Source organism: Rhipicephalus microplus, unplaced genomic scaffold, assembly GCF_043290135.1.
Source record: "Rhipicephalus microplus isolate Deutch F79 unplaced genomic scaffold, USDA_Rmic scaffold_75, whole genome shotgun sequence".
NCBI classification, from domain to species: domain Eukaryota; kingdom Metazoa; phylum Arthropoda; class Arachnida; order Ixodida; family Ixodidae; genus Rhipicephalus; species Rhipicephalus microplus.
The window spans coordinates 709,885-731,251 of NW_027464648.1; the positions used below are offsets into that span (position 1 = coordinate 709,885).

The 21,367-nt window shown below is 41.9% G+C and overlaps 1 protein-coding gene across 1 annotated transcript; it reads right to left on the reverse strand.

Annotated features, from left to right (window-relative positions):
• Positions 1–1,998: 1,998 nt before the first annotated feature.
• Positions 1,999–11,870, reverse strand: LOC142790184 (uncharacterized). The gene is made up of 5 exons (XM_075885185.1): positions 11,732–11,870; positions 7,872–7,939; positions 6,252–6,338; positions 3,608–3,709; positions 1,999–2,138 (listed from the first exon to the last, which is right to left on the reverse strand). Exons 2-5 carry the CDS (start codon positions 7,933–7,935, stop codon positions 2,128–2,130), a joined length of 264 nt encoding a protein of 87 aa, XP_075741300.1. The 5' UTR covers positions 7,936–7,939; positions 11,732–11,870; the 3' UTR covers positions 1,999–2,127.
• Positions 11,871–21,367: the final 9,497 nt, after the last annotated feature.

Sequence of the window (21,367 nt, forward strand, 5' to 3'; positions counted from 1 at the left end):
GTGATGACTAAAGGTAACAGGAATGCAGCAGTGATGAAAAATAGGGCACTGTGGAATTGCAATAGGTATGATGTTGTGAGAGGAATATGGAAAGGGGTCATGGTTCCTGGGCTGACGTTCGGCAATGCGGTCTTGTGCATGAGATCAGAAGTTCAAGCAAGATTAGAAATTAAGCAACGTGGAATAGGTAGGCTTGCTTTAGGAGCTCACAGGAAAACACCAAATCAGGGAGTACGAGGTGATATGGGATGGACATCATTTGAGGGTAGGGAAGCTAGCAGCAAGATAAGATTTGAGAAGCGATTGAGAGAAATGAAGGAGGAGCGTTGGGCTAGGAAGGTGTTCAGCTACTTGTGCATGAAGAATGTCGATGCAAAATGGAGGAAGCGAACCAGGAAGTTGACTGGTAATTACTTAGAAAACAGCAGGTGGCCAAACCAAAAAGAACTATCGGTTAAGAAGAAAGCGAACAAAAACGGAGACTGACATGTGGAAAATGGGCATGATTAAGAAGTCCGCACTAGAGATCTATCGAACTTTTAAGCAGGCAATTGCCAAGGAAACGATCTATGATAATAATCAGGGTAGCTCTCTACTGTTTGAGGCAAGGACGGGAGTACTGCGAACCAAGACATATCGGGCCAAATACGAAGGGGTAGATACAGTATGCAGTGCGTGTGGAGAGGAAGAAGAAACTGCCGAGCACTTGATAATGTTCTGTGAAGGGCTTCACCCTATAGTTCAGGATGATGGCGCAGAGTTTTTCAAAGCACGGGGGTTTAGGGACCAGAATGGCAAAATAGACTTGAAGCAAGTAGACTGAACTAGGAGGAGGTTATCTGATTGGTGGCTAAAGTCAAAGCACGAGTGAAAATTAAACTCTTGACTGCAAAGTACGAATCCTCAAACTCACTTTTTAAGGAAAAAAATAAATATAGTGTTGGGTTCATTAAGTATTACAGCTTGGTGGCGCTAGCCACCGCCCGATCTAAAGGGTACAGCCATATTCATCCATCCATCCATCCATCCATCCATCCATCCATCCATCCATCCATCCATCCATCCATCCATCATCACGACGACGGGCGCTACCAGCTTTTTCATCTACGTTTTTCATCTACGGCCCATAGGGGCGCGTCAGTCGAGAGTTGTTCGAGACCTGCAACTGAGCATCACTGTTTCGGAGGCTATGCAAAGTGTTGCGTTGTTGCACCGTCCGCCACAAGTGACGCTAGCGACCGAGAACATTTTAAAATGAAAGGGGGAAAGGGTGTGGCAGCTGTTTTTCTGTTCATGCGGCAGGCATCTTCCTAGAGGAGACGTTGGTTAAGGGATGGCGCCAGATGGCGCATGCTATCATCATCAGTGGCTGGCACGAGCACACGACTTAATTTAGGCAGTTTGGGGGGTGCGATAATTACTCGAGGAAAAAAGAAATCGTATTTTTTGGGGAGGGGGGGCGATGTCGGGGGTGCGAGAATCATTCGAGTGCGAGGATAGTGCGAGTAAATACAGTACTTGTGTTTTTATGCAATTTAAGGGGGGCTGTAAACAGATGTCTGCAAATATCATCTTATTTTCTCCTATTCACCACAAACAACAACTTCGATGTTACACTTCCCAAAGTTACTGCGTTTTTATGTGAAAAACTTGTTGTATCCAGGATTTTTCGCTAGTCACTCAGCTATAAAATAATAAGCACTATCCGTCACGCAGTTCAATTTCTGGTAATTATTCAACATGTTGAATTGCTGACTAGTCATTACTTATTACAAAAGGACCAGCTACACTAGCTCGTGAGCCTGAAACCCCAGCAACCATTTGACCTCCATCTAGGGAAACACTGTAGCCTTCTTTTCTTTTAATGTGGTGGTGCCGCTTATCACGGTAATTGCACAATTGGTAAAATCTAACAACACGACCCAAACTAATAAAACTCAAAACTGTCGTTTAAAACTGTCTTGATGTGTTCAAAGTATAGCAAAAGTATCCAGCAACAAAGTGAAAACAATCAGTTTATTCATTTGTTGGGCTCTATATAACAATCAAGCAATTCAGAGTAAAGATTCCACACAGTGGAAGCAGTGTGCTTCGTGCCCGTTCGATTCATTGGCAGATAGTCCTCCGCTATTTCAGAACTGAAAAGCAAAGAAAATTTCTAGGCACACATAGGAAGGTAAAGATCAAATCAAAACAAGCTATGTGCACTGGTCATGATACTGGAGATGTTTCTGTTTCTGAGAGATATCTACGTCGATCATGAATACGTATTATCTCACGACGAGTAGTCAATGTATGTGATGAAGCTATCATGCAGACTTAAGCACCACAAAAAACTTAACGGCAGTAACCTTTCATTCTCCTGTTTTGATTATGCAGATAGATAATTGGGGTGGGGGGATGTTAAGCATACTTTGTGTGGTCATGCGTATGTTTGTACATGTGCCTACATAACTATACATCGAAAATCAATAAAACTCCAGGGTAGGAGACGGGTCCGAACATCTATAAGCGACCCCATTATCTACGTGAGTGCATGCAGTGATATGCTTCAACAAACAACGAGAAACGTTCCTCTAGATTGTTCATTAGATTGCTTATACTCCAGAATATATTTTATTTGCATATCTTGGTAAGAAATCGCAATGTCAATTTGTGTTGTTGATTCTATTTTTATTTAAAATTGTTGATCATCTTCTGCATATGCTTAGCACTATAATACTATTTTTATTTCCAGACTTTGTTCGTGTCAACTAATTTTGAATTTTTGATTTTGAAAAATATCGAGGTGAACGTAAGAACAATATTCCATATAAACAAAAAAATATGCATCACTGTTTTTCCTCAGGCACAAAGTTGAAATATCGAGTATACTTCTCTTATACTGACACCTGGGCCTAGTCATGTATAAATTGTGTTTCTAATGACATGGAGTTTTCTGACTGCAACGTGATCCAATATGTCTCATGGAACTTCATGGAACGCAATATTTAGTCACAAGCGAGACCATACTGGTTGCAGCAACCCACAGGGAAAGTTCACGTTGTGCTCTTTATGGCAAATAGCGTTATGAAGCCAAATAAACAGCCATATGTTTCGTAGAATACAGGCAACACAACCAGAAGTGCTTGGAAAAAAGTTTGTAAATTGGGAAAATTCTACGCACTGGTTTTTCGTCAAGTAAGAGAACTTTCTGTTGGTACATGGATCATCACGTTGAGATTTTCAAATATTAGGCACAGTTTTTCCATAACAAGATTAGACATTTCATTAAAAAATATCAAAACGTTTCAGATAAAACTCAGCGAGTAATTAGTTTGCTTGTTTAAGACGCTGCTTAATTGTTAAGAACTGTGCAGCTCAACTCTATTCTGTTCTCATGCATTAACAGCAAATGACACATAATTTTAGTTGCTTTGAAAAGAATTCTCCAATAAAAGTTTTATGCATACAATATTATGTGGTGTTGTAACGTAACGCAATGGTTCAGCATGACCTAAATAAATGACACATACTTGTGAGAGGGACAGAAGATGATCAATCTCAAAATGCTATGCCTGCTTATATGCCTTGGTTGATTTTGTTGTGTGCAAGTTGCAATACTCACCACATCGACACGTGCAGGTAATAGCCTCGCTGGTACAGGTGAGAGAATGAGCCTCGGGGCAGGGGTGGTTACGCAATGACTCGCAAGGGTCATCGTCAGTTACTAAAGAGAATAAAAAAATCATAACCACTTGTTCCTTTGTTGCAAGACCACTTCAAAGAAGTCAGTGGTACTTGTAAAACTTGTGGGGCCCTTTGAAGGCACGAAGACCCATGAAATACAATGTACACACGACCTATAAACTGCATCCCAGTCATCTGGACCTACAGACACGCACACATGCATGCACACACGCAAACACACACACACACTCACACACACACACACAAATGCACAGTACAAACACAAGACTATGATCACTGTTAGAGGCACACCCAAAAATCGTATTCGAGTATCCTCAATTGTTTACTGTGTATCGAACTCTCTGCCATTACATACTACAAAAGCTTTGCCATTGCGCCAACTCATGTATATTCTAAATCTTGCTCAAAGGGAGCCAGTGAAATAAAAGTACAGCTTTCCACGAAACCAAGTCTAACATTCAATGGTTTTCATTCACTCACACTTTCGACGCAGCATTCTCATTGGGAACACCATTCGTTTCCTAAAGAAAGACGGATCTGCTCGAAGCTATGCTATGTCTTCAACACTTCCTTCCCGCACGGAAAAGAACATCTCGAACAATGTGAACAATAAGAATATCGCGTGCTCAAGTATACGCGTTCTGCCACTCGGCTTATCCCAAATAATGATGATACTTTCAAATACTCTTTCGTTTTGGCAAGAGCGGTGATGATCTTCGATATTTTCTAAAACGCGGACAAGCAGTCATTCAGCAAAATGTGGGTGGAGAGAACTTTTCATCAGCAACAATGCCACGAAAATCAAATCGTTTGAATGATTTTCGTACTGCAGTTGATTTGATTTGTGGGGTTTAACGTCCCAAAACCACCACATGATTATGAGAGACGCCGTAGTGGAGGGCTCCGGAAATTTTGACCACCTGGGGTTCTTTAACGTGCACCCAAATCTGAGCACACGGGCCTCGACATTTCCGCCTCCATCGGAAATGCAGCCGCCGCAGCCGGGATTTGAACCCGCGACCTGCGGGTCAGCAGCCGAGTACCTTAGCCACTAGACCATCGCGGCGGGGCGTACTGCAGTTGATACCTTTTCTAGAAAAACGAATACAATGCTCGAAATGTTTAGTTAAAATGAGCGCCTGAGCAAAAGAAAAATCAAGTTATACTCCTTTTCGATATCACAAGTGCTGCCGGACAGGCACCTGGTAGGTACCACCTAATGTTGTAGCCGCCAATGGACACTTCCACATCTGAAAAGTCTGTAAAAGTAGCCCAAGATCTCCCCAGATATACAAGACCGTATTTGTCCTAGAGAGTGCAGGCCAGGACGACAAGGTGCGAAAATACGAAGCCACGAAGAACGATTTCAGTGAATGTGCGAACATATTGACCAAAAAGTAGCATGGAGGATGATAAGCGCAATCTGTGGCATAAAACATAAAATAATAAAATTGACCACCAAACGGCAGTGCTAAGAAGTACTGAAAGGCATGCTGAAGGCCGGCACTATTGCTACATGGAGAATGTGGCGTGCGGTTTTCTTTAAATTTAAGGTAGCGTTGTGAATAGTACTGTTCAGAGCGATGGCGTAAAAACACGCCTTAAAAGAGACAGAAAAAAAAAGTCAATGTTAGAATCGGAAAGAAGGCACTGCTTTTTTGCCGAGGTACTTGTTGAAATAGCATTTTGTGGCCTAGTTTGTGAACACGTGGTCATGATAACACCCAGCTCTTATGGTGCTGCCGGTGAATGGAAATTGCTTCGTTGGATTGGAAAGTTTGAAAAAATAGTTTTTATTTAGGAAGTTTCAACTGTAAATGTAAACATTATTTTTTTTCTGGAAACACAATTAGAAAAGTGCAAGGCGGCAATAATGGTGCTTCAAAAAAGGAATATTGCAGTTTTGTATCTTGTTGCACATATCCGTGTATATTACCTTTAGCTGTACCTTGCTTATGTGTGCTTCTTTCATGCGCATTGAACAACAACAGCCTTACTGGTACTACCTGTTTATGTATTCGGAAATTTGAAAACATGGTATGACTGTTGGAGGCTACAGCACTCCAGCACTGTTTTTGAATTTCTCGTCACAAGCTTCCATAATTACATTCTTCCCTTTGACCTATTTATGTGTTATTGCTTGTTTTAATGAGAAAGATATCGGAACGCTAAAAGAGAACGCGTACGAATATTTGCCTATAATCATTGCGTTACATATCAATACCACGCAATTCGAAGTGTTAGTTTAAACAAAAAGATTTTACGGTGTTCGGTCAAGGAAAAGTACCAAATGAGAATATCATAAACGACCCAACGATGCTCGCTGTAATATTTGGTTATAAGAATGTTTAATTGTCAAACACACTAATAATTCAATATTTTCCTTTTCCTATACTCCAGTTCGGGTTCATCTTTTTATCGTGTTATAGCAATATTTAGTGCAGGCACGGAGATGAAACAAATAAAGACACGTGAATATTCGCTTCAGATGCTGCACTATCATAAATTTCTTCCTCGCCCTATAATCACACTTAGTTTGAAAATAAAAATTTGCAACTTACCACAACCACAATTACAGCGCTCCTCATCGATGAAACAGGCAACTTTATTGCCAGCAAAGCATTTAAGTTTCGGACACTCAGGATCAACTGAAAGAAAAAAAATTTAACCGCATGACAAAAATTTTAAGCTAAGGAGTGCCAATTAATGGGCTCACAGTGAAATCATGCACAGCTTAAATGGGAATAGGCCAGGGCTAACCAGATTTATAACTCTTGGTTTTGCTATAACTCGTAGTTCAAGCACCAATTTGCTTTCCGCGTTTTGTGTGAGGCCGAAAATTGCGCTTTTACGATGCTATCGGGGACATTGTCGAATTCAACAAGTAGGTTGTGTGATGGCCCCGAAGTGCTGCCACTGCTTCTCCAATAAACTTAAAACACCACCATCACGACATTCTTCAAGATGACTGAATTGGAGTTCCCTAGATAGAACCCTAAGTTAGGCTATTACACACTCTATAGCACGGGATAGAGGACGCAATTGTGGGTTTGCATTTTTCTTTCAGGCACTCTGTCGTCAGCGCTGTTTTCTTTTTTACAAGTTAGACGAACATGCCCAAGCGTCCACTTTAGCTCACGAGTAACCGCTTGCGAATGCGTTTTCATTTTGTTTGGCTTTCTTCGCGTTTGATCTGTCCGCGCTCATGTTTGTAAACTTGTTTATACATGTATCTGTGTCTTTCCACTCTGAAACAGCGCTCTTTTTATGTGCACCTATGTTGTGCGGGGATGAAAAAGAACTAATAAAAGTGTTTTTATGTAGCGTCAAAAAGTTAAAAAAAACACTTTAGATATACGAGTTTCATTTCAGGCGCACTTGTACTCTAAATTTGGTAATTTCGTTTTTTTTCTGCGCTTCTACCCCGTATCTGATATTAAGTGTCCAAATATATGTAAAGGGCCCAGCTTAGATGCGAGTTCCTCAACATAGAACTGAGTTTGCACAACATCTCTTTCTGACAACAAAACTATAAGAAATAACACTATCTGAAATATCAGAAAAATATAGCAAAGGGGCAAAAGAGGATAGCCTTAGTAATTTCGGATGAACATGACTTATTCCTGTTAGATCTTAAAGGCTTGCTGCGAAAAGTCAGCACTTCACAGTTTCCACATGACACATGCGAAGCCTTTCTAATAATGATGAGCCCCCACATTCGTGAGCGCTATTACGTTGCAGAAATTACCACAAGAACTTATTCATCTAACCCTACTTAGCATCTCAATTTAATACCTAAATTTAACCTGATTTCATTTCTGCTACATCACATAGCTTAATCGGATTGGAAAATTTTAATGTGTAGGTATTACATCTGCGGGGATGAATGAGCTTTTATTTAAACCAGCAGTTCATTTGGCAGGGCTTATGCCTTCCCCGTGACGACGTTGAGGTTTTACCTCTTCGAGGACCCGCGGGCTCCATGGGTAGCAGTTATATAAATCAATCTGACAAAAAAAAAGGTATATTCAAATACATGATTGGCGCTGTTCAAACTATCATGCAGTTTTGCGAAAACAGTACATATCCCAAACAAATTATCAAGCAAGACAAATTCAAGCAATGGTATTAGAAACTCATGGATTTCTGATGATGAAGATTGAAACAAGCAGTTAGCTTACCTGAGTAGGTGAGAGCAAGGAATATGAGCATGAAAAGTCCAATGCTTATAAGTTTGGCTGCCATGGCTCTGCAAAATGAAGCATGTTTGCACCTAAAATTGCTGTTGATTTATGTGCTCTTACATGTGGGCTGCATTTCACTGAGACTAACCCCTCCTTGCTGAAGAATTAATTGCGCAGTCAACCACGACAGCACCACTTTGACAGCATGCGCCTTGTTTTGATTTTAGGATTTACCGACCTCTCAGAAGAAAAAAAAACCAAGTGGCGGCAGCGTTATCATATACCTACTGATGATTTTCATACGCCTAATGGTCAGACACAGCAAAACTCAAGTTATTAAGTTTGTAGACAAATATTATGTTGACGAACTATCAATTCTTGAAACTTATGACGTGACGAATCTAGTCATTTTTACCATGTCTTGGTGGTTATTTACCTTCCATATAGATGCAGAAAATCTCATACCTTTAGAGCAATACTAACCTGACAACTTCTTGTTACCGATCTGTTTCCCTTAAAGAAATATTCAATAGCTGTGCGACTTATTCTTTGTGGAAAATTGCTGCACCCTTCATATTCATGTATGTACAAGCGCTACATAGCAGCAACTTGATCTATTACCACATTCACTGCTCATATAACATTCTATGCTCACTTTTTTCGAGTACGTTATCCAAGACAGTGTAGTTTTGAGCTAGCTCGCTTTCAATTTCAATAAAGTTGGGTGTAAAAAAGTTGGCAGATACCACGTACCATGGGAATCAATGATATAAGAAGCATGAATGAGAAAGGCTGATATGTCACTTTAAAATCAGCACAACGTAACGAGGTAGAGGTAAATTATGCCGTACAATATTTCCCTGTCATGATTATTATGTTTATGTGTGTCGTTTACCGTCGTCAACTATTCACGTCACGTGATACCAAATTCAGTATGTGAGTAGCTAGCGAAACAGCCGCGAGCACGCTATGAGCGGGGTGTTGTTATGTTCTAACATGACACGGCTGTCAGAATTATCATCTTTGCACCAGTCATATATTTCGTCATCCATCAACGTCACGTACACCGAATTTGTTACATGTGGAGCTAGTAAAACGGCCAATATAGCGTTGACGTGCGCGCATGCTGGGCACTGTGATGCCACGATAGCGAAACATGAGCACTCTAAAGTCTGACGCCAGGTGTGACTAGCATCCGTTGGAGCGGCCCGACGGTAACCGGCACGAAAGTCTACATGCTGCATTTCGCACCAATGTGTTACCCAGACAAAACTGCGTCTCCCTCTTTTCGTTACGAAGGGACGCCTTACGCGCTGAAACGCGCATGCGTCAAAGCAACACAGCGCGGCGCGCACCTGCGAGTGTATGGCAGGACCGGCGCCTGGCGTTCGAAATGAACGCCCGTGAGCACGCGCACTGCGTCATGTCTAATCATATTGGCGCCTTGACTGTGGCATGTAGTCATGTTCTCACATGACACGCAACTCGTGATTATTCTGTTTGCACCAGTCACACACCTTCGTCATTCATTGGCGTCACGTAATGCCAAATTTGGCATATGTGAGTGTATGTAGCGAAATGGCCGCGAGAACATCATAAGTGTGGAATGTAGTCGTGTTGTCAATGATACGCATGTCGTGATTATCATGTTTGGATATGTCGTATACCTATGTATTTCGTTCGCATCAAGTAATACTGAGTTTGGTACATGTGAAGCTAGTGAAACAGCCGCGAGCGCATCATGGCCGTAGCATGTAGTCATGTTGTTACATGACACGCATCTCATGATTATCATGTTTGCAACAGTCACATACCTTCGTCATTCATTGGCATGACGTAATACCAAACTTGGCATATAGGAAGCCAGCGAAACGGGCATGAGCGCATCCTCAGCGTGGCATGTAGCCATGTTGTTACATGACGCGCATCTCGTGATTATCATGTTTCCACCAATAACATACCTTCATCATCTATTCACGTACAGTAATACTGAATTTAGTATATGTGACGCTATCTAAATGACCGCGCGCACATCAAGAGCGTGACATGTAGTCATGTTGTTACATAACACGCATGTCATGATTTTCATGTTAGGGCCTGTCGCTTGTGTTCGCCATGCAATCGTGTCATACCATACCAGTTTTGAGCATGCCATGTGAACGAGACCACCGCAAGAGCTGCAGGTTTGTGAAATGTAAATTATGACATTCATGGCATACATGTCACGATTTTCATGTTATAACTAGTCAAATATGTTCTTCATAAAGCCTTGTTATGCCATACCAAGTTTGGTATCGATGTCATTATCGAAACAGCAAGGAGAGCCAAAAGTAGTAGGCGACTAGATAGATGGATAGATAGATACGCTCAAAGTCACCGAAGTTCGCTAAGAAATGCTTCACAAATAACATGAAGAGAAAATGCGGTGAAAACGCAAACGGGAGTAGCATCACAGTGCAAGGTGTGATTTTGTACAAAACCTAATCTTAAACCGAGCAGAAAATCAAGGTAGTGGCACGTGAACTGGCCTGAGTTTGACTCTTCTGAACTTTTCTTCGAAGCACTATCTCTAGAAATTACCTGTTTAAAACATGCAAGATGTCGTTTTTGTGACAAGCCAATCTACACAACTTTGGCGCTAGAAACCTTTATTGAGCTAAACGAGCATTGGACATGGCTGGAGTGTATCGCTTTACTTGTGCAATTGTTTGACAACGTGTACCAAATAGTGTTTCGTACGTGCACCTTTCTGTCTGGAATGATTTCGGTAATAAGTGTGTACACACGAATGAAATGAAAAAATAAGGAAGGAAGTCTGATCTTATATACGTTTAAACGTATGCATAGTGTGCATTCAGTTTACTTGGTAGATGAATATTTTCTTCTCCATCGGCCAATACCAATATCCACAGTGACGTCACTTATGCGGGACTGGATAGTATGAGTGTACATTATGGCTTATTAATCAGAACAACCGCTAAAATTATCTACACCTTTCTCAGCATTTTTATTCGTAAACATGTGTCACCACTTCAAGTATACGGGCGCATTGATAGCCTATAGGTGCATTTATTATTGTTTAGAATACGTTTATAAAGACGATTCAGCCATTTGTAGTTTATTATTACTCCTGTGAGGCCTACGTTTGTTCTTTCACTACAAAGTCATTTGATGAGAGCAACTTATAAGGACTAGTCTGTCACAAAACAGAACATTTTTTCTCATTCGCTTTGGCAATCTAGAATGACGTGAAAATTGCTTGCGGAAGCTACGCTAGATCACCCTTACTACAAATTTTCATGCCTTGTTTGGGTATCACTAGTATAACCGGAAAATTCGAATAGTTGTGAACTTTCAATTTAAGGTAATGTCACTTGATAAAAGACTACGTGCAGGAAACTAGCATCAAATGTTTCTTATAAGTGGGATGTCAGTCCGGTTATTGAATCAAGCTGCATTTTCGAACAATACGAAAGAAAATTTTTAATTTTTTAACGAATTAGAGGTAATGTGGTGAATGTCGACCAAAAGATGGGCTTCATAAGCAAAGTTAATCAATAAGCCTGGTCACTGCAAGTGACAGTGTTCTTATTACGAAAGAATAAATAAAAACTCTTTAGCTCGCTAAGCGACGGTACATATACATGTGATGAATCACGACTGAAATAACGACGTTAAATATTCTGTGACAGATGGTTTATTACTGTATGCGCAAGATATATGCTAGCCCTAGCCTTCTCAATAACGCCATAAATATCACCATAGTGCCGATGCTGGAGAGAATGATGGTTGGAACGAAAGACATTCAGAAGCAAGTACGCTGTAATTGAAACCAAAAGTGCAGGAAACTGACGTACCAGTTGCGTCGCTGTCTGTCACCCTGTACCAGTTGTGCTCTGTAGGCAGCCGTCAATTCACTACGGCTCTTTAAGACTGGTAGCTCTCTTGGTCGGAGGAATCCGCACGTGTGGCAGTTTCACGCAGCGCAGACTGCACCTCTGCGATAAGAGCAAAGCTCCCCTCACGTGAGCCTCTCGGGTTACCGCAGCGGTAGTTTTCCGGAACGTACAGCGCGACGCGAGCGGACGTTGCGGCATGCATAAATATGATATTGTTTTTCCCGGAAACCGAAGCTGGCGTTCCGGCGTTGCAAGCTAAGCTTTTTAACTGCACGGTTATCCTACCTCATTCGTGGTAGCAGACGTTGTGGAAGTCGCTTTTTCTTCGGGGGTTGATACATTATGAATATTCCTTAGTACGTGTCTACCCGCGATGCTGGTTCATATTTGCCAAAAAGTTTCGGTAGAATTGCAAGTTGATGAAAAATGTCATATTAAACTGTTTTCAGAATGAGCAGGTTTTATAATGGGTACTTGGTTTGTTTAGTACTAAGTGGTGTTGGGCACACCACGAGGAAGCCAATGCAATTGAGTTGATAGACTAAAAACGAATTCATTCGTACATTAGGCACTTGTGCATCTTTAAGAACGTGAAGTAGAAAAAAGGAATACATCTCTTGCCTTTATTGAGGACTTGAGCTTAACACGGTGTCCAAGTTTTCCGTCCGTTTTAGGTAAATCTCCGGGTCTATAAATCGTTCTTGCGTTGTCACTGCTCGAACATTCAGGGTTTAAGGAAGAAAGTCTAATGAAAAATAATATTAGTCTATTTCTAACGTTTTATGTACTGAAGCCACAATACAATTACGTATCATACCATGTCATCTCCGCTACCGGATGTATACATTAGGTTGACGCTACATCTTACATGTGCATTCTCGCATTTCTTTTTTTCAAATTGTAGTGGAACCACTACAGCCGCGAATAGAACACACATACTCAGGCTCCGCAGAGCGACACATCATTTTCTAAGCTACGGGTTGGATGTAATTACAAGTAAGGACTCAGTGGCATGCTACGTAGCTTTTCGCTCATAGGAGAACCGAGCACGGAAGGAATAACGCAGATTCCATGCCCTGGATAGTGCCTTTATTCCCATATATGACAGCACGTCACGTAAACTAATGAAGTGAATAAGTGTGCATGCTTGCGGTCCTACAAACGATGAAGGAGAACTGTTGCTTGAGAGGTTCAATCAGGAACTGAAAGAAAAACTTCACTTTCAATAAGTCTACACACTGTTTCACCGTCATCGCTACATATGCTAATTTAGTACGACCGTATGCAAGAAGCAATACCGAATCGCGATCTCGCCGAAGTCGATAGTCAGAACACAAATGATTAAGCCGACTTGAATGCACACGGCAAGCCTTCATACAGTCTGGGACATGTCTAGAGTGTGGAACTGCGTCAGTCTGAGGTACGACGTCCCACATGAAAAATGAGATTAAGAACGATGCGCTCACTTTGACACTGCGCATCAGTTTTCATGCACAGCTTGCAAATTTTGCTAATTCTGCGTGTTTGCTCTATAACTGTTGTAATTCCTGCGAAAAAAGTTATTCGATCATAGGTCATCAAAATTGTGAAGCTCGCAAAAATAGATTTGGCTGTCATGGCTTACTCCGACAACAATTCACCAAACATTTCGCACTACTTTCTGCTCACACTCACTAACACATTACTCCGCCGGATCACCGAGTCTGATGGAACAATCTCAGTTTTAGTGTCCCTTTTTGAATTGAACATGAGTGCTAGCATGAAGTTAGCCTTTACCGCTGTAGTTTCAATCATTTTAATACCAACATCTCATAATCGGTGGTTTATACGTGGCACTTTTGATCTCTTGCTTTCACATACTAGGTTTCAGTGATTTCAAAGCAGTATAGACATTTTACTGACTGACGCGACTCTCATGTGGTATTTACTTACATCAAAAGAATCTTGTGAAACAATCGGGGGGAGGTCAAATCAGACCCCTCCCCTAATTACATCATGCCTCTGATCAATACATACTGCCCCCTAGTGCATGATAATATTGAGGTGGTGTAAAAGCGCATGTACATTGGAATCTATGTGGGCAGTCGTGACTGTGAGGCGAGCTGAGATGAAGCTGATATAAATTCAGAAGGTAAACAGACTATATTATGGTGAAATTGTTTTTTCGCAACGATGCCTTCGTTTCTCGCTGTGAACCTACAGCAGTCCAACAAATAGCGTTGTCGTTGACCTTATCCTGGGCTAGAATCATGCAAACAGGCAAAACATGAACAAAGGACAATGATGTTGCTGGCACGTGTCAGTGCCCTCTTGAAAAAAAAAACATTATCATTGAAGATTTGTACAATAGGTTGAGAATTAACTTTTATGAGATCCCGTTCGCGCATTGTAGGCAACCAGGGCTTCACGCTTTACAGCAGTTCTTAGGTTGCTTATGAGACGAAAAAAAAAATAAACTGGAACATAAAAATTATGCTCAAGATTTACTTAATACACGTACATTTCAAATGTGCATCGTGGTTCAATTTGGTAGTGCAGGCAATGTTTTTACACCACAGGCTACTCTAATGAAGCGTAGATTATTTGATGAATTTGTGGGGTTTAACGTCCTAAAACCACCATATGATTAGAAGAGATGCGGTATTGGAGGGCTCCGAAAATTTCGACCACCTGTGGTTCTTTGACTTGAAGCTAAATCTGAGTACACGGGCCCAAAACATTTCCGCCTCAACTAGAAATCCAGCCGCCACCGGCGGGATTCGATCCCGCAACCTGCAGGTCAGCAGCCGATTACCTTAGCCACTAGACTACCGTGATGGGGCAAGCGTAAATGACAACGTCACACAACATATGCAAAACTATTCGCGCAAATTTTGAATTTGTGATAAGATGTTTTGTAACTCAGTGCCAACATGTGTGTATGATTTGCGCTAAGAATCTGAGCAAAACCACAAGGTACATTCTTTACATGACAGTAGTACGTACCGCACTGACATTTGCAGGTCGTAGACTCCTTAAAACACTCCAGTATCTCATTAGACTTGCACTTGTGCTGGAAATTCAAAATAACGTGGTGACAGGAACCGCCCTTCAGACCTGTAGAAAAAAATTGGAGCAGAAAAAAGTCAGACCTGCAAAAATGAACTTGTTCAAGATTTACAAAGTATCGTTAGGCAGTAGAAGATTTCCACAAAAAAAAGCAAAACCTGCGCATTCTTACTCTTTACGTAAATCTGTGCACGTGAGTAAACTTGCATTTTTCTTGTCATTTGCATCCGCCTCGAACGTTAGTGGTATTACGAATCTGAGCCTAGGTGCATTGGCCTTCAGGCATACTATAAAAATTCTAGTTAAACTTCTTCAAGTTGACAAGTAAGTTAGGAAATCATGGTTGAAGTAGACATAAAATTATGAATGAAAAGCAACGTAGAGTAAAAAAACAGCAATATTTCATTACAGTGGAAACTGAAATTAGACGCCATTGAAACTGCGTGCAAGTAAAAATGAATGATCTTTCATAGGATATATATCGTGGCGACTTATACGTGTGTGCTGACAGAGCTCCGTTCAGTGTTATAGGGAAAGTACTGTTGCTTGCGGCTGATATTTGGCCATGGCTGTGTGTTTCTGTTTAAGTTCGTTTAAGTCCATAAGCATGACAGTAACTCACGATTTGTACGTGGAAAGCCTTGTGAAAGCTAGCAATGGCTGCCGACGAGTATGACAGCAGAGGAGAGGGTAAAAGTAACATATCCACTATGTAAAGAGTGCGTACAGTGGTCCCGGTGTAAGAGAGAGAGGGTGTTCGGCTGCGTGGTCTTACCAGCGCACTTTGGCAGGCCGGTCTTGATATTATGTGATCGTACCCCCTGCATCTCTACAGGTGTTAACACGCACGTCAAATCTGTGGGTTTGTTTGGCTGTCGTCGCAGTGTTGTAAGCGTATAGGTATATTTCTGAACATAATCTAGGCGGTCAGTATGGATAAGGACGAGAGAAGCGTGAAATGTGAAAAAAGAAGGACCAAGAGTGAACTCAAGAAATCAAAAGGCCTAAGCTAGTTGATGCCAGCCCAGGCGGTGATATATGAGAAACTGGAGTGGATTTTGTTTATTTCCGAAACAACAGTATCCACTAACTTTCGCTTGTCCAATTATGTGGTGTACCAAGCAGAACGTCCAGCTGCAAAAAGCAGAGTGATGTTGTGTGTGAGACGTGATAATCCATCGACACTTGTGGCTACTTCAAAAACAGATGCGCCTGAATTTGTTAAATGCAAGGTGAAGTTTCGTAACGTTACTGTAACTGTAGTTAGTGTTTATGTGCACCCTCAAGCAAACGTTTTATACGCAGAGTTGGCTGCAGTGTGTAGATCTGATCATGATCCCTTAACTATATGTGGTGATTTTAACGCGCACCATGAATTGCGGGGTAGTGAGCGTTGTAATGTAAGGGGATCTGCTATAGTAAAATATGCGAAGACCATGGTTACACTATACTAAATAATGGTTCTCCGACGTTTCTACGGTGGCATAACTACAGCAGTGTACTAGACATCACTGTGTGCTCCTCTGAATGAGCGGCTGGAGCAGACTGGACTGCAGACGCTGATACAAGAGGAAGTGACCACTTTGCCAGTATTCATATAACACCCAAAGTTGAAGAAAACGAGAAATAACCGCACAACAAGAATTACAAATTGGGCAATCTTTCGAGAACTACAGAGACAAAATCTTGAACCTTGTTCTGAGGCAGAAACGTATGCATCAAAGATAAAAAAATTTCCAACAAAGGTAACTCAGGCAGTACCCTTTCCAGATTGGTATTCGGGTGTTGACGCTGAGTATGAGAAGCTTCGGGCAATACGACGCCGATCGAAAAGAAGATATCGCCCGCCGCGGTGGTCTAGTGGCTAAGGTTCTCGGCTGCTGACCCGCAGGTCGCGGGTTTGAATCCCGGCTGCGGCAGCTGCAGTTCCGATGGAGGCGGAAATATCGTAGGCCCCTGTGCTCATATTTGAGTGCACGTTAAAGAACTCCAGGTGGTCGAAATTTCCGGAGCCCTCCACTACCGCGTCTCTCATAATCAAATGGTGGTTTTGGGACGTTAAACCGTACACATCAAATCATAATCTGAAAGAAGATATCGCAGGTCGGGTAATTTAGAATACTTGAAGGTTGCACAGAAAGTACATTCTGCACTGCATAACCAACTGCAGAAGCTTTCAATGAAAAGGTGGCAAGATTTATGTGCCTCACTTTCTCTATTTACCTCAGCGCCTCAACTGTGGAACATGATACGCGCCCTCCAACAGTAGGTAGTCCACTCGAGACCACTACAGGCTCTAGCGCTGTCTGGAGGAGTTAGCGAACGTGTGATTGCCGAAGAATTTTGCGATCTTATACTGAGAAATGGAGAAACTGCCCAAACTAGCGAATATAAATCCTCAGCAGAATCAGCTTCGGCGGTTGTAACAAAGTTCTCTGCGATCAGTTCATCAGATCTGGATGACAGCTTCACACCAGAGGAGCTCCATTATGTGCTGTCTTCAGTAAAACGAACAAGTTCACCAAGAACAGATGGAGTTACATACGCCGCTCTAACTAATTTGTGCAAGAGAGGAAAATTACACCTGTTGGACATCTATAATAAAAGTTGGCAAGAAGAAAAAGTTCCGGAAAGTTGGAAGATATCAAAAGTAGTACCGTTGCTAAAGCCAGGGAAGAGCCCTATGCAGTTGGACTCGTTTAGGCCGGTAAGTTTGACAAGTTGTTTTTCAAAAGTGATGAAAAAATGATCAATGAACGAATTTTATGGTAGCAAGACATACAAAAACTACTACCAGAAAGCATAGCCGGCTTCAGAAGAAGTAGATGCACAATGGACTGCATTCTGGATTTGGTCACAGATGTTGAAAACAACGAACGCAAGGAAACATCACTGTCGCTGTATTCCTTGATGTCCACTGAGCATACGACACAGGGAGTCATGTTCACGTTCTGGAAGACCTGGCGTTACAGGGATTCAAGGGCAAGACACTGCGTTGGATCGCTGACTTGCTGAATTACAGGAAAATTTTTGTAGTTGCGCAGGAGGGCCCAACGTCAGAACATGTCGTCAACCAAGGAGTGCCACAGGGCAGCGTGCTAAGCCCTACTCTCTTTAATGCAGTCATGGCGCATCTCCCGTATAATCTTCCACCTAACATCAGATGTTCAGTATATACTGATGATATAAGTATATCGATGTCTGGTCCATCGTTTTTGGATGTAGAACAAACTCTACAAGAAGGATGGCATTATGTAGATCGTTTTCTAAAAAAAGAGGTATGGCACTGAGTCTTGCTAAAATAGCCATACTTCCGTTTACCTTAAAAAGACCTGGAAATTTTCAGATTATTCTGCTAAATCAGCCTATTCAAATTGTTAAAACTCATAAATTCTTGGGAGTAATTTTAGTCCGGAGACTAACATGGTCGCCTCATGTCCAGTCCCTTGAACAAAAGGTGAATCAGGCCATTCCAATCCTCCGGCATCTCTGCGAAGCCAAATGGTACTACAGCGTCGTTATTGGCCCTACATGTTGCCTGGACACGACCCATCGTAACTTACTCACTGCCTCTGCTGCACGGACTTCCAGGCTCCACCGAAAGGAGACTTCACTTGTTATTGGCAACGAACTTGAGGGTGTGTCTGGGTTTACCACAATCAACTTCCAGTGCTTTAGTGAAGGGGGAGGCTCGAGAGCCACCTTTGGCAGTACTCCAAACTAAAGAAGCATCTCGAAATTTATTTAGAATTTTCACGCAACATGAAAGTCATTTTTTATCTGGTGCACTAACACAAAGGACGGCAACGAGACTACAGGATACTATATCATCATTTCAAGCAGTAGTACCAGAATTTAAACAATGGAAACCTTCAAAACCACTTTGGACGCTGCCACTTCTTAACGTTATCCATGAAATAGACGGCATAGAGAAGAAAGCAGACATGGCAACTCTAGTAGCGGCACAGTTGGTACTTCATCAGCTTCATGTAATGCATAATGAAAAAACGAAAATATATACAGACGGATCCTGCACTGAAGAAGCGTCAGCCTGTGCGGTATATATACCCGAATTTCAGAAAAAGATGTACAATTTATCGCACAAATCTTCATCGACGACAGCAGAATTGGTGGCTATCTTTGAAGCAGTTAAGCTTATCTCCGAGAATCCTGAGCCATGAAATTGAGTGATATGCACTGATAGCAAACCTGCTCTTCAGCTAATCAGAAATGTGAGATCACCTTAAAAAATGGTCAAATAGCACAGTGTATCGCAGAAACTGTGGAATATGCCTCATCGCGGGGTCACAACATCGTATTCCAATGGATTCCCAGCCACATTGGAATAAAGGGAAATGAAAATGCTGATAGCCTCGCGAAGAAAGCATTGAAGGAAGGATGGGATTGCGCAAACCCTATGTCTGGGGTGGATATTCGACATTTTATATCGTAAGGTGCTAACCATTGTTCGATGGAGAAGTGGTTTGAGAGCCCTAATTCAAAGAAAACGGTGCTTTATGGAGTTGATACACAGAAAATTTTACATAGCTACAGACCTCCCACGACACCTAGAGACGTTAATCCACCGTCTTCGATTGGAAGTAGCATACACAAACAGCTTCCTGCACAAGATACATCTATCCAACTCACCGGAATTCCATTGTGGTCATGCAGAAGAAAATGTTTGCCATATTCTTTTGGAGTGCGTTAAATACGCGAATGAAAGAGAAAAATTGAAGAACAAATTAGCAAGTTTGGACAGACGGCCCCTCACAACAAAGAAACTACTTGGACCATGGCCTGAGATGCATCTCCAGAAGAAGGCAATAATCTTCCTGACAGACCTTTTAGTGGAGACCGGACTGGACAAGTGCCTATGACAGGCAGCCAGATATGGGTATATATAAAATGTGGTCATGTATATACTGACAGTAGAATGGTAAGGTGTGCGTGTAAATACTTTATGACTGTGTGAACTGTTCGAAGAAAACTGTGTATTGGCATGATATTTGAACTGGTTTCAGTGTTCTGTTAAGTTTTTTTTTCTTTTCGGTATTGTTAATTTTTGGGTACCGTTCTGTATTATTATTTTATTTTTCGCGGCAGAACTTTGTGATATGGAATAGCCGAGGCAATAAGCTCCTCAACCTCTCCACAGCAAAACAGTTAAAACAGAATAGAACAGAACAGAAAGTGGAGCGAAGGACATGGAAGGAAAAGACGAAGAAGATGGAGGATTCAGCATGCAACGTGGCAGATTCAATTTAAGATACAGAAGGAAAAAATGACTGAAAAAAACTGTATCTGTACGTTAAGAGTTTGTAACTCAGGACCAAATCCGCTTATTTATTTGTGAATTGCATTATTTGGTTTTCTACAATATGTCGCTGAGTTGCATGCTCGTTCACTTGGAAATGCTTGGAGACGGTGGTGGTGCTCTCTATTTCACTTTTTTTGCTGTATTTTATTCTTCATAATACCAATTTACAGTTGTTCTACTCGAATATTTTTTTTATTTTTGCAGCCTCCAATACTTATTTTAGGTATAAATTTTGCCCATACAAACTTTCCTGTCATCGCAATGCTTGCGCTGAGGCTGTAAACAGAATGTTTCCCTTGTTGCTACGCGGCGCTTTCAAACGCCAGCGTCTTGATGAGCTGCGCCAAGCCCCAAGCTGAACGTTCGAGCTTCAAACGTTACTAGCTGCAATTTCGCATTTTGTTGCTGTCGCCTTCATTGCATAACCCTTGAGGCCAAACTATCTTTTTACACAGCTAAGACTATCGTGATTGCTGGAGCACCCATTTTTTTTAGCAATACCGAAGGACAATCATGAAAGTTTTAAATCCGTTCAACTCGACGTCAGACTATTGGCACTAGCTTCATTGGCGTGGTGGTGCAAATAAGCGGTCGGCGGCGCTTGTACAATGCGCGGAGTGCCGCCACTTCATTGTAGGGGCTTGAGCTGATTGTCGGCAAACGAAATTCGCTGGCTCATGCTTATTGGTCACATATATGCACTTCATTACCGAATCAATGCACGAAGCCCATCCGACGTTACTATTACTAGTGGGAGAGGCGCAAAGTCCCAACCAAAAGCATGCACCTTGGGTGACAGCGCTTTCACTTTATGGGACGCTTTCTTGATATTTAGTTATACGTGCTTAGCCTCTTTTCTGTGTACTACGCTATACCTTAGCGTGACTGTAAATCTCGAATATTTAAGACTTGGTCATTTGCATACCAAGCAATAAATCACCGCCATACACACAAAGTCAATGATGTTAGAGGTGATCGTTCGGAGGTGCAGGGGTACAAAAACCAAAGTTTCTCGCATAGAGCGTTTCATGATGAGGCCATTTTTGAAGGAATGCTTGTGAACGAGTCGGCGCATGATGCGTGCGTCGAAGGCAGTGTTGTCGAGCACGTACCGTGGCCGGCACTGCGAAGTGCTGACCACGTCGAACGGCACGTTGGCCACCTGCCCCTTTATTCCATACTGGCCTCTCGTGTGAGTCATGCTGATAAATGGCAGACGTAGAGCT